Source organism: Salvelinus alpinus, chromosome 31 (genome assembly GCF_045679555.1).
Source record: "Salvelinus alpinus chromosome 31, SLU_Salpinus.1, whole genome shotgun sequence".
NCBI lineage: Eukaryota > Metazoa > Chordata > Actinopteri > Salmoniformes > Salmonidae > Salvelinus > Salvelinus alpinus.
In genome coordinates this window covers 42,334,875-42,349,439 of record NC_092116.1, presented here as the reverse complement: position 1 = coordinate 42,349,439, position 14,565 = coordinate 42,334,875, and the positions used below count along the sequence as shown (strand labels likewise).

Here is a 14,565-nt window from a genome sequence, read left to right as displayed (position 1 = left end):
CTAAACAAGACATGAATAAAGAGAGGGGTGGACTCAGAGACATCAGACTAAACAAGACATGAATAAAGAGAGGGGTGGACTCAGAGAAGACATCAGACTAAACAAGACATGAATAAAGAGAGGGGTGGAGTCAGAGACATCAGACTAAACAAGACATGAATAAAGAGAGGGGTGGAGTCAGAGACATCAGACTAAACAAGACATGAATATAGAGAGGGGTGGACTCAGAGACATCAGACTAAACAAGACATGAATAAAGAGAGGGGTGGACTCAGACATCAGACTAAACAAGACATGAATAAAGAGAGGGGTGGACTCAGAGACATCAGACCTAACAAGACATGAATATAGAGAGGGGTGGACTCAGAGACATCAGACTAAACAAGACATGAATATAGAGAGGGGTGGACTCAGAGACATCAGACTAAACAAGACATGAATATAGAGAGGGGTGGACTCAGAGACATCAGACTAAACAAGACATGAATATAGAGAGGGGTGGACTCAGAGACATCAGACTAAACAAGACATGAATATAGAGAGGGGTGGACTCAGAGACATCGGACTAAACAAGACATGAATATAGAGAGGGGTGGAATCAGAGACATCAGACTAAACAAGACATGAATAAAGAGAGGGGTGGACTCAGAGACATCAGACTAAACAAGACATGAATATAGAGAGGGGTGGACTCAGAGACATCAGACTAAACAAGACATGAATAAAGAGAGTGGTGGACTCAGAGACATCAGACTAAACAAGACATGAATATAGAGAGGGGTGGACTCAGAGAAGACATCAGACTAAACAAGACATGAATATAGAGAGGGGTGGACTCAGAGAAGACATCAGACTAAACAAGACATGAATATAGAGAGGGGTGGACTCAGAGACATCAGACTAAACAAGACATGAATAAAGAGAGGGGTGGACTCATACATCAGACTAAACAAGACATGAATAAAGAGAGGGGTGGACTCAGAGAAGACATCAGACTAAACAAGACATGAATATAGAGAGGGGTGGACTCAGAGACATCAGACTAAACAAGACATGAATATAGAGAGGGGTGGACTCAGAGACATCAGACTAAAGAAGACATGAATATAGAGAGGGGTGGACTCAGAGACATCAGACTAAACAAGACATGAATATAGAGAGGGGTGGACTCAGAGACGACATCAGACTAAACAAGACATGAATATAGAGAGGGGTGGACTCAGAGACATCAGACTAAACAAGACATGAATAAAGAGAGGGGTGGACTCAGAGACATCAGACTAAACAAGACATGAATAAAGAGAGGGGTGGACTCAGAGAAGACATCAGACTAAACAAGACATGAATAAAGAGAGGGGTGGAGTCAGATACATCAGACTAAACAAGACATGAATAAAGAGAGGGGTGGAGTCAGAGACATCAGACTAAACAAGACATGAATATAGAGAGGGGTGGACTCAGAGACATCAGACTAAACAAGACATGAATATAGAGAGGGGTGGACTCAGACATCAGACTAAACAAGACATGAATAAAGAGAGGGGTGGACTCAGACATCAGACTAAACAAGACATGAATATAGAGAGGGGTGGACTCAGAGACATCAGACTAAACAAGACATGAATATAGAGAGGGGTGGACTCAGAGACATCAGACTAAACAAGACATGAATAAAGAGAGGGGTGGACTCAGAGAAGACATCAGACTAAACAAGACATGAATAAAGAGAGGGGTGGAGTCAGAGACATCAGACTAAACAAGACATGAATAAAGAGAGGGGTGGAGTCAGAGACATCAGACTAAACAAGACATGAATATAGAGAGGGGTGGACTCAGAGACATCAGACTAAACAAGACATGAATAAAGAGAGGGGTGGACTCAGACATCAGACTAAACAAGACATGAATAAAGAGAGGGGTGGACTCAGAGACATCAGACCTAACAAGACATGAATATAGAGAGGGGTGGACTCAGAGACATCAGACTAAACAAGACATGAATATAGAGAGGGGTGGACTCAGAGACATCAGACTAAACAAGACATGAATATAGAGAGGGGTGGACTCAGAGACATCAGACTAAACAAGACATGAATATAGAGAGGGGTGGACTCAGAGAAGACATCAGACTAAACAAGACATGAATATAGAGAGGGGTGGACTCAGAGACATCGGACTAAACAAGACATGAATATAGAGAGGGGTGGAATCAGAGACATCAGACTAAACAAGACATGAATAAAGAGAGGGGTGGACTCAGAGACATCAGACTAAACAAGACATGAATATAGAGAGGGGTGGACTCAGAGACATCAGACTAAACAAGACATGAATAAAGAGAGTGGTGGACTCAGAGACATCAGACTAAACAAGACATGAATATAGAGAGGGGTGGACTCAGAGAAGACATCAGACTAAACAAGACATGAATATAGAGAGGGGTGGACTCAGAGAAGACATCAGACTAAACAAGACATGAATATAGAGAGGGGTGGACTCAGAGACATCAGACTAAACAAGACATGAATAAAGAGAGGGGTGGACTCATACATCAGACTAAACAAGACATGAATAAAGAGAGGGGTGGACTCAGAGAAGACATCAGACTAAACAAGACATGAATATAGAGAGGGGTGGACTCAGAGACATCAGACTAAACAAGACATGAATATAGAGAGGGGTGGACTCAGAGACATCAGACTAAAGAAGACATGAATATAGAGAGGGGTGGACTCAGAGACATCAGACTAAACAAGACATGAATATAGAGAGGGGTGGACTCAGAGACGACATCAGACTAAACAAGACATGAATATAGAGAGGGGTGGACTCAGAGACATCAGACTAAACAAGACATGAATAAAGAGAGGGGTGGACTCAGAGACATCAGACTAAACAAGACATGAATAAAGAGAGGGGTGGACTCAGAGAAGACATCAGACTAAACAAGACATGAATAAAGAGAGGGGTGGAGTCAGAGACATCAGACTAAACAAGACATGAATAAAGAGAGGGGTGGAGTCAGAGACATCAGACTAAACAAGACATGAATATAGAGAGGGGTGGACTCAGAGACATCAGACTAAACAAGACATGAATATAGAGAGGGGTGGACTCAGACATCAGACTAAACAAGACATGAATAAAGAGAGGGGTGGACTCAGACATCAGACTAAACAAGACATGAATATAGAGAGGGGTGGACTCAGAGACATCAGACTAAACAAGACATGAATATAGAGAGGGGTGGACTCAGAGACATCAGACTAAACAAGACATGAATATAGAGAGGGGTGGACTCAGAGACATCAGACTAAACAAGACATGAATATAGAGAGGGGTGGACTCAGAGACATCAGACTAAACAAGACATGAATATAGAGAGGGGTGGACTCAGAGACATCAGACTAAACAAGACATGAATATAGAGAGGGGTGGACTCAGAGACATCATACTAAACAAGACATGAATATAGAGAGGGGTGGACTCAGAGACATCAGACTAAACAAGACATGAATATAGAGAGGGGTGGACTCAGAGACATCAGACTAAACAAGACATGAATAAAGAGAGGGGTGGACTCAGAGACATCAGACTAAACAAGACATGAATAAAGAGAGGGGTGGACTCAGAGAAGACATCAGACTAAACAAGACATGAATATAGAGAGGGGTGGACTCAGAGAAGACATCAGACTAAACAAGACATGAATAAAGAGAGGGGTGGACTCAGAGAAGACATCAGACTAAACAAGACATGAATATAGAGAGGGGTGGACTCAGAGAAGACATCAGACTAAACAAGACATGAATATAGAGAGGGGTGGACTCAGAGATATCAGACTAAACAAGACATGAATATAGAGAGGGGTGGACTCAGAGACATCAGACTAAACAAGACATGAATAAAGAGAGGGGTGGACTCAGAGAAGACATCAGACTAAACAAGACATGAATATAGAGAGGGGTGGACTCAGAGACATCAGACTAAACAAGACATGAATATAGAGAGGGGTGGACTCAGAGACATCAGACTAAACAAGACATGAATATAGAGAGGGGTGGACTCAGAGACATCAGACTAAACAAGACATGAATATAGAGAGGGGTGGACTCAGAGACATCAGACTAAACAAGACATGAATAAAGAGAGGGGTGGACTCAGACATCAGACTAAACAAGACATGAATAAAGAGAGGGGTGGACTCAGACATCAGACTAAACAAGACATGAATAAAGAGAGGGGTGGACTCAGACATCAGACTAAACAAGACATGAATAAAGAGAGGGGTGGACTCAGAGAAGACATCAGACTAAACAAGACATGAATATAGAGATGGGTGGACTCAGACATCAGACTAAACAAGACATGAATAAAGAGAGGGGTGGACTCAGACATCAGACTAAACAAGACATGAATATAGAGAGGGGTGGACTCAGAGACATCAGACTAAACAAGACATGAATATAGAGAGGGGTGGACTCAGAGAAGACATCAGACTAAACAAGACATGAATATAGAGAGGGGTGGACTCAGAGAAGACATCAGACTAAACAAGACATGAATATAGAGAGGGGTGGACTCAGAGACATCAGACTAAACAAGACATGAATAAAGAGAGGGGTGGACTCATACATCAGACTAAACAAGACATGAATAAAGAGAGGGGTGGACTCAGAGAAGACATCAGACTAAACAAGACATGAATATAGAGAGGAGTGGACTCAGAGACATCAGACTAAACAAGACATGAATATAGAGAGGGGTGGACTCAGAGACATCAGACTAAAGAAGACATGAATATAGAGAGGGGTGGACTCAGAGACATCAGACTAAACAAGACATGAATATAGAGAGGGGTGGACTCAGAGACGACATCAGACTAAACAAGACATGAATATAGAGAGGGGTGGACTCAGAGACATCAGACTAAACAAGACATGAATAAAGAGAGGGGTGGACTCAGAGACATCAGACTAAACAAGACATGAATAAAGAGAGGGGTGGACTCAGAGAAGACATCAGACTAAACAAGACATGAATAAAGAGAGGGGTGGAGTCAGAGACATCAGACTAAACAAGACATGAATAAAGAGAGGGGTGGAGTCAGAGACATCAGACTAAACAAGACATGAATATAGAGAGGGGTGGACTCAGAGACATCAGACTAAACAAGACATGAATATAGAGAGGGGTGGACTCAGAGACATCAGACTAAACAAGACATGAATAAAGAGAGGGGTGGACTCAGACATCAGACTAAACAAGACATGAATATAGAGAGGGGTGGACTCAGAGACATCAGACTAAACAAGACATGAATAAAGAGAGGGGTGGACTCAGACATCAGACTAAACAAGACATGAATAAAGAGAGGGGTGGACTCAGAGACATCAGACCTAACAAGACATGAATATAGAGAGGGGTGGACTCAGAGACATCAGACTAAACAAGACATGAATATAGAGAGGGGTGGACTCAGAGACATCAGACTAAACAAGACATGAATATAGAGAGGGGTGGACTCAGAGACATCAGACTAAACAAGACATGAATATAGAGAGGGGTGGACTCAGAGACATCAGACTAAACAAGACATGAATATAGAGAGGGGTGGACGCAGAGACATCGGACTAAACAAGACATGAATATAGAGAGGGGTGGAATCAGAGACATCAGACTAAACAAGACATGAATAAAGAGAGGGGTGGACTCAGAGACATCAGACTAAACAAGACATGAATATAGAGAGGGGTGGACTCAGAGACATCAGACTAAACAAGACATGAATAAAGAGAGTGGTGGACTCAGAGACATCAGACTAAACAAGACATGAATATAGAGAGGGGTGGACTCAGAGAAGACATCAGACTAAACAAGACATGAATATAGAGAGGGGTGGACTCAGAGAAGACATCAGACTAAACAAGACATGAATATAGAGAGGGGTGGACTCAGAGACATCAGACTAAACAAGACATGAATAAAGAGAGGGGTGGACTCATACATCAGACTAAACAAGACATGAATAAAGAGAGGGGTGGACTCAGAGAAGACATCAGACTAAACAAGACATGAATATAGAGAGGGGTGGACTCAGAGACATCAGACTAAACAAGACATGAATATAGAGAGGGGTGGACTCAGAGACATCAGACTAAAGAAGACATGAATATAGAGAGGGGTGGACTCAGAGACATCAGACTAAACAAGACATGAATATAGAGAGGGGTGGACTCAGAGACGACATCAGACTAAACAAGACATGAATATAGAGAGGGGTAGACTCAGAGACATCAGACTAAACAAGACATGAATAAAGAGAGGGGTGGACTCAGAGACATCAGACTAAACAAGACATGAATAAAGAGAGGGGTGGACTCAGAGAAGACATCAGACTAAACAAGACATGAATAAAGAGAGGGGTGGAGTCAGAGACATCAGACTAAACAAGACATGAATAAAGAGAGGGGTGGAGTCAGAGACATCAGACTAAACAAGACATGAATATAGAGAGGGGTGGACTCAGAGACATCAGACTAAACAAGACATGAATAAAGAGAGGGGTGGACTCAGACATCAGACTAAACAAGACATGAATAAAGAGAGGGGTGGACTCAGACATCAGACTAAACAAGACATGAATATAGAGAGGGGTGGACTCAGAGACATCAGACTAAACAAGACATGAATATAGAGAGGGGTGGACTCAGAGACATCAGACTAAACAAGACATGAATATAGAGAGGGGTGGACTCAGAGACATCAGACTAAACAAGACATGAATATAGAGAGGGGTGGACTCAGAGACATCAGACTAAACAAGACATGAATATAGAGAGGGGTGGACTCAGAGACATCAGACTAAACAAGACATGAATATAGAGAGGGGTGGACTCAGAGACATCAGACTAAACAAGACATGAATATAGAGAGGGGTGGACTCAGAGACATCAGACTAAACAAGACATGAATAAAGAGAGGGGTGGACTCAGAGACATCAGACTAAACAAGACATGAATAAAGAGAGGGGTGGACTCAGAGAAGACATCAGACTAAACAAGACATGAATATAGAGAGGGGTGGACTCAGAGAAGACATCAGACTAAACAAGACATGAATAAAGAGAGGGGTGGACTCAGAGAAGACATCAGACTAAACAAGACATGAATATAGAGAGGGGTGGACTCAGAGAAGACATCAGACTAAACAAGACATGAATATAGAGAGGGGTGGACTCAGAGATATCAGACTAAACAAGACATGAATATAGAGAGGGGTGGACTCAGAGACATCAGACTAAACAAGACATGAATAAAGAGAGGGGTGGACTCAGAGAAGACATCAGACTAAACAAGACATGAATATAGAGAGGGGTGGACTCAGAGACATCAGACTAAACAAGACATGAATATAGAGAGGGGTGGACTCAGAGACATCAGACTAAACAAGACATGAATATAGAGAGGGGTGGACTCAGAGACATCAGACTAAACAAGACATGAATATAGAGAGGGGTGGACTCAGAGACATCAGACTAAACAAGACATGAATAAAGAGAGGGGTGGACTCAGACATCAGACTAAACAAGACATGAATAAAGAGAGGGGTGGACTCAGACATCAGACTAAACAAGACATGAATAAAGAGAGGGGTGGACTCAGACATCAGACTAAACAAGACATGAATAAAGAGAGGGGTGGACTCAGAGAAGACATCAGACTAAACAAGACATGAATATAGAGAGGGGTGGACTCAGACATCAGACTAAACAAGACATGAATAAAGAGAGGGGTGGACTCAGACATCAGACTAAACAAGACATGAATAAAGAGAGGGGTGGACTCAGAGACATCAGAATAAAGTCAAAGTCCAGACCTAATATTGAGATGTTGTAGCTTGACTTGAAACCAGCAGTTGAAAACCCACAAATGTCGCTGAGTTAGTAGTTCTGCATTAGTGGGCCAGAATTCCTCCACAGAGACGTGAACAACTACATGAAGCGTTTGGTTGCGGTCATTGCAGTTAAAGGTGGAAATTACTTTTTCACATTTGGGGCATTTGGGTGTTGCATTACTTTGTTAATTAAATAAATAAAATAAGTATAGTTTTTTTTTTTTACTCAGGTTCTCTTTATCAAATATTAGGTTTTGGTTGAAGATCTGATAACAATCAGTATCAAATACTTTCCCAGCCAGTGATCTCTGTTTTATCTTGTATCTCAGCCAGTGATCTCTGTTTTATCTTGTATCTGTGTAGGTGCTGTATCTCAGCCAGTGATCTCTGTTTTATCTTGTATCTGTAGGTGCTGTATCTCAGCCAGTGATCTCTGTTTTATCTTGTATCTGTGTAGGTGCTGTATCTCAGCCAGTGATCTCTGTTTTATCTTGTATCTGTGTAGGTGCTGTATCTCAGCCAGTGATCTCTGTTTTATCTTGTATCTGTAGGTGCTGTATCTCAGCCAGTGATCTCTGTTTTATCTTGTATCTGTGTAGGTGCTGTATCTCAGCCAGTGATCTCTGTTTTATCTTGTATCTGTGTAGGTGCTGTATCTCAGCCAGTGATCTCTGTTTTATCTTGTATCTCAGCCAGTGATCTCTGTTTTATCTTGTATCTCAGCCAGTTATCTCTGGTTTATCTTGTATCTGTGTAGGTGCTGTATCTCAGCCAGTGATCTCTGTTTTATCTTGTATCTGTAGGTGCTGTATCTCAGCCAGTGATCTCTGTTTTATCTTGTATCTGTGTAGGAGCTATATCTCAGCCAGTGATCTCTGTTTTATCTTGTATCTGAGTAGGTGATGTATCTCAGCCAGTGATCTCTGTTTTATCTTGTATCTGTGTAGGTGCTGTATCTCAGCCAGTGATCTCTGTTTTATCTTGTATCTGTGTAGGTGCTGTATCTCAGCCAGTGATCTCTGTTTTATCTTGTATCTGTGTAGGTGCTGTATCTCAGCCAGAGATCTCTGTTTTATCTTGTATCTCAGCCAGTGATCTCTGTTTTATCTTGTATCTGTGTAGGTGCTGTACCTCAGCCAGTGATCTCTGGTTTATCTTGTATCTGTGTAGGTGCTGTATCTCAGCCAGTGATCTCTGTTTTATCTTGTATCTCAGCCAGTGATCTCTGTTTTATCTTGTATCTGTGTAGGTGCTGTATCTCAGCCAGTGATCTCTGTTTTATCTTGTATCTGTGTAGGTGCTGTATCTCAGCCAGTGATCTCTGTTTTATCTTGTATCTGTAGGTGCTGTATCTCAGCCAGTGATCTCTGTTTTATCTTGTATCTGTGTAGGTGCTGTATCTCAGCCAGTGATCTCTGTTTCATCTTGTATCTGTAGGTGCTGTATCTCAGCCAGTGATCTCTGTTTTATCTTGTATCTATCTCAGCCAGTGATCTCTGGTTTATCTTGTATCTGTGTAGGTGCTGTATCTCAGCCAGTGATCTCTGTTTTATCTTGTATCTGTAGGTGCTGTATCTCAGCCAGTGATCTCTGTTTTATCTTGTATCTCAGCCAGTGATCTCTGTTTTATCTTGTATCTGTAGGTGCTGTATCTCAGCCAGTGATCTCTGTTTATCTTGTATCTGTGTAGGTGCTGTATTTCAGCCAGTGATCTCTGTTTATCTTGTATCTGTGTAGGTGCTGTATCTCAGCCAGTGATCTCTGTTTTATCGTGTATCTGTAGGTGCTGTACCTCAGCCAGTGATCTCTGTTTTATCGTGTATCTGTAGGTGCTGTATCTCAGCCAGTGATCTGTTTGATCTTGTATCTGTGTAGGTGCTGTATCTCAGCCAGTGATCTTTTTTATCTTGTATCTGTGTAGGTGCTGTATCTCAGCCAGTGATCTCTGTTTTATCTTGTATCTGTGTAGGTGCTGTATCTCAGCTAGTGATCTCTGTTTTATCTTGTATCTCAGCCAGTGATCTCTGTTTTATCTTGTATCTGTGTAGGTGCTGTATCTCAGTCAGTGATCTCTGTTTTATCTTGTATCTGTGTAGGTGCTGTATCTGTCAGTGATCTCTGTTTTATCTTGTATCTCAGCCAGTGATCTCTGTTTTATATTGTATCTCAGCCAGTGATCTCTGTTTTATCTTGTATCTCTGTAGGTGCTGTATCTCAGCCAGTGATCTCTGTTTTATCTTGTATCTGTAGGTGCTGTATCTCAGCCAGTGATCTCTGTTTTATCTTGTATCTGTGTAGGTGCTGTATCTCAGCCAGTGATCTCTGTTTTATCTTGTATCTGTAGGTGCTGTATCTCAGCCAGTGATCTCTATTGATGGAACTAAAGGCTGGGGGGTGGTCCTGAAGTGTGAGTCTGGAGGCTGGTATCCTAAACCTGAGATGGAGTGGCTGGACAGTTCTGGAACCATCCTCCCTGCTTATGGACCTCCAGAGAGACACAGGGACTCAGAGGACCGCTACACTGTGAGACAACATGTCACCGTGAACCAGACTGACACCAACAGGTTCACCTGTAGAGTTAATCAGACGGAGATCAACCACCTGAAGGAGACAGAGATTCATGTCCCAGGTGAGGTCTTCATTGGTTAACCCAAATACCTGAGACCCCTAGTTAGTTAGACTAGTTAGTGGAGGACGGTTTCCTAGGGGATGACCTTATTGGTCTGTTTTCAGTAGTATTTATAAATGATGCTTTACTTCCTGTACAGTATATATGTACTGTTGTAATGGTTTGACATGACTTCTCTGTTTCAGATGACGTGTTTCCTAAATCACAAGTAGGGTTGATTGTTGGTCTGTCAATACTAGCTGTTGTGGTTCTTGCTGCTTCAGCTGGTGTCTACAAGTGGAGAAAAGATATTGAAGGTGAGTTTAACCTTGATCTCTGACTGGTCCTTGATGGTTATATTACTGTATTAGATCAGGATATAACTAGGAATGACCCATATACTGTCCATTAGACTCTATTCATTTATACCAGGTTACCTTCAGACCAGTCCTGTATTAGATCAGGATATAACTAGGAATGACCCATATACTGTCCATTAGACTCTATTCATTTATACCAGGTTACCTTCAGACCAGTCCTGTATTAGATCAGGATATAACTAGTAATGACCCATATACTGTCTATTAGACTCTATTCATTTATACCAGGTTACCTTCAGACCAGTCCTGTATTAGATCAGGATATAACTAGGAATGACCCATATACTGTCCATTAGACTCTATTCATTTATACCAGGTTACCTTCAGACCAGTCCTGTATTAGATCAGGATATAACTAGGAATGACCCATATACTGTCCATTAGACTCTATTCATTTATACCAGGTTACCTTCAGACCAGTCCTGTATTAGATCAGGATATAACTAGTAATGACCCATATACTGTCCATTAGACTCTATTCATTTATACCAGGTTACCTTCAGACCAGTCCTGTATTAGATCAGGATATAACTAGGAATAACCCATATACTGTCCATTAGACTCTATTCATTTATACCAGGTTACCTTCAGACCAGTCCTGTATTAGATCAGGATATAACTAGGAATAACCCATATACTGTCCATTAGACTCTATTCATTTATACCAGGTTACCTTCAGACCAGTCCTGTATTAGATCAGGATATAACTAGGAATGACCCATATACTGTCCATTAGACTCTATTCATTTATACCAGGTTACCTTCAGACCAGTCCTGTATTAGATCAGGATATAACTAGGAATGACCCATATACTGTCCATTAGACTCTATTCATTTATACCAGGTTACCTTCAGACCAGTCCTGTATTAGATCAGGATATAACTAGGAATGACCCATATACTGTCCATTAGACTCTATTCATTTATACCAGGTTACCTTCAGACCAGACCTGTATTAGATCAGGATATAACTAGGAATGACCCATATACTGTCCATTAGACTCTATTCATTTATACCAGGTTACCTTCAGACCAGTCCTGTATTAGATCAGGATATAACTAGGAATGACCCATATACTGTCCATTAGACTCTATTCATTTATACCAGGTTACCTTCAGAACAGTCCTGTATTAGATCAGGATATAACTAGGAATGACCCATATACTGTCCATTAGACTCTATTAATTTATACCAGGTTACCTTCAGACCAGTCCTGTATTAGATCAGGATATAACTAGGAATGACCCATATACTGTCCATTAGACCCTATTCATTTATACCAGGTTACCTTCAGACCAGTCCTGTATTAGATCAGGATATAACTAGGAATGACCCATATACTGTCCATTAGACTCTATTCATTTATACCAGGTTACCTTCAGACCAGTCCTGTATTAGATCAGGATATAACTAGGAATGACCCATATACTGTCCATTAGACTCTATTCATTTATACCAGGTTACCTTCAGACCAGTCCTGTATTAGATCAGGATATAACTAGGAATGACCCATATACTGTCCATTAGACTCTATTCATTTATACCAGGTTACCTTCAGACCAGTCCTGTATTAGATCAGGATACAACTAGTAATGACCCATATACTGTCTATTAGACTCTATTCATTTATACCAGGTTACCTTCAGACCAGTCCTGTATTAGATCAGGATATAACTAGTAATGACCCATATACTGTCCATTAGACTCTATTCATTTATACCAGGTTACCTTCAGACCAGTCCTGTATTAGATCAGGATATAACTAGGAATGACCCATATACTGTCCATTAGACTCTATTCATTTATACCAGGTTACCTTCAGACCAGTCCTGTATTAGATCAGGATATAACTAGGAATGACCCATATACTGTCCATTAGACTCTATTCATTTATACCAGGTTACCTTCAGACCAGTCCTGTATTAGATCAGGATATAACTAGGAATGACCCATATACAGTCCATTAGACTCTATTCATTTATACTGTCTAGGAATTAGCAGTTTTTTCATTTTATAAATTTGTACATTTGTTTGTTTTCTTTTGTCTAAACAGAAGTAAGCAAGAAGGCGATTAAACGATTGATAGAACAAGGTAAGTGGGCTTCTAATTGATTATAATTTAATCACAGACCTCATGGTTTATTACTATACTACTGATGGGTCAACTGTTAATCACAGACCTCATGGTTTATTACTATAATACTGATGGGTCAACTGTTAATCACAGACCACATGGTTTATTACTATAATACTGATGGGTCAACTGTTAATCACAGACCTCATGGTTTATTACTATAATACTGATGGGTCAACTGTTAATCACAGACCTCGTGGTTTATTACTATAATACTGATGGGTCAACTGTTAATCACAGACCTCATGGTTTATTACTATAATACTGATGGGTCAACTGTTAATCACAGACCTCATGGTTTATTACTATAATACTGACGGGTCAACTGTTAATCACAGACCTCATGGTTTATTACTATAATACTGATGGGTCAACTGTTAATCACAGACCTCATGGTTTATTACTATAATACTGATGGGTCAACTGTTAATCACAGACCTCATGGTTTATTACTATAATACTGATGGGTCGACTGTTAATCACAGACCTCATGGGTTATTACTATAATACTGCTGGGTCAACTGGTTATACTGATTTAATTTATTTATAATTATAATAAATTATAAATAATTTAAAAACTACAATAATACAACCAGAAAACATATTAATGAATATTGATTTTGTTTCCTTTTGTCTACAGTGAAGGACTTTAAATTGGCACAGAAAATGAAACGTAAGTAGTATATAACTCTACATCTAACCTGACTAGTAATGTCCTCTACAGTATATAACTCTACATCTAACCTGACTAGTAATGTCCTCTTGTTCTACAGTATATAACTCTACATCTAACCTGACTAGTAATGTCCTCTTGTTCTACAGTATATAACTCTACATCTAACCTGACTAGTAATGTCCTCTACAGTATATAACTCTACATCTAACCTGACTAGTAATGTCCTCTTGTTCTACAGTATATAACTCTACATCTAACCTGACTAGTAATGTCCTCTACAGTATATAACTCTACATCTAACCTGACTAGTAATGTCCTCTACAGTATATAACTCTACATCTAACCTGACTAGTAATGTCCTCTTGTTCTACAGTATATAACTCTACATCTAACCTGACTAGTAATGTCCTCTTGTTCTACAGTATATAACTCTACATCTAACCTGACTAGTAATGTCCTCTACAGTATATAACTCTACATCTAACCTGACTAGTAATGTCCTCTACAGTATATAACTCTACATCTAACCTGACTAGTAATGTCCTCTACAGTATATAACTCTACATCTAACCTGACTAATAATGTCCTCTTGTTCTACAGTATATACCTCTACATCTAACCTGACTAGTAATGTCCTCTACAGTATATAACTCTACATCTAACCTGACTAGTAATGTCCTCTTGTTCTACAGTATATAACTCTACATCTAACCTGACTAGTAATGTCCTCTACAGTATATAACTCTACATCTAACCTGACTAGTAATGTCCTCTACAGTATATAACTCTACATCTAACCTGACTAGTAATGTCCTCTACAGTATATAACTCTACATCTAACCTGACTAGTAATGTCCTCTTGTTCTACAG

The 14,565-nt window shown here is 40.3% G+C and overlaps 1 protein-coding gene across 1 annotated transcript in view; it reads left to right on the top strand.

Annotated features, from left to right (window-relative positions):
- Nucleotides 1-13,700, top strand: part of LOC139561621 (butyrophilin subfamily 2 member A2-like) — a 76,481-nt gene extending 62,781 nt beyond the window's left edge. Inside the window, exons 3-6 of the mRNA XM_071378841.1 lie at nucleotides 10,241-10,525; nucleotides 10,711-10,821; nucleotides 12,939-12,977; nucleotides 13,660-13,700. Of these exons, the coding sequence (XP_071234942.1) occupies nucleotides 10,241-10,525; nucleotides 10,711-10,821; nucleotides 12,939-12,977; nucleotides 13,660-13,700 (476 nt within the window). The remainder of the gene's footprint in view (nucleotides 1-10,240; nucleotides 10,526-10,710; nucleotides 10,822-12,938; nucleotides 12,978-13,659) is intronic.
- The last annotated feature ends 865 nt before the right edge of the window (nucleotides 13,701-14,565 follow it).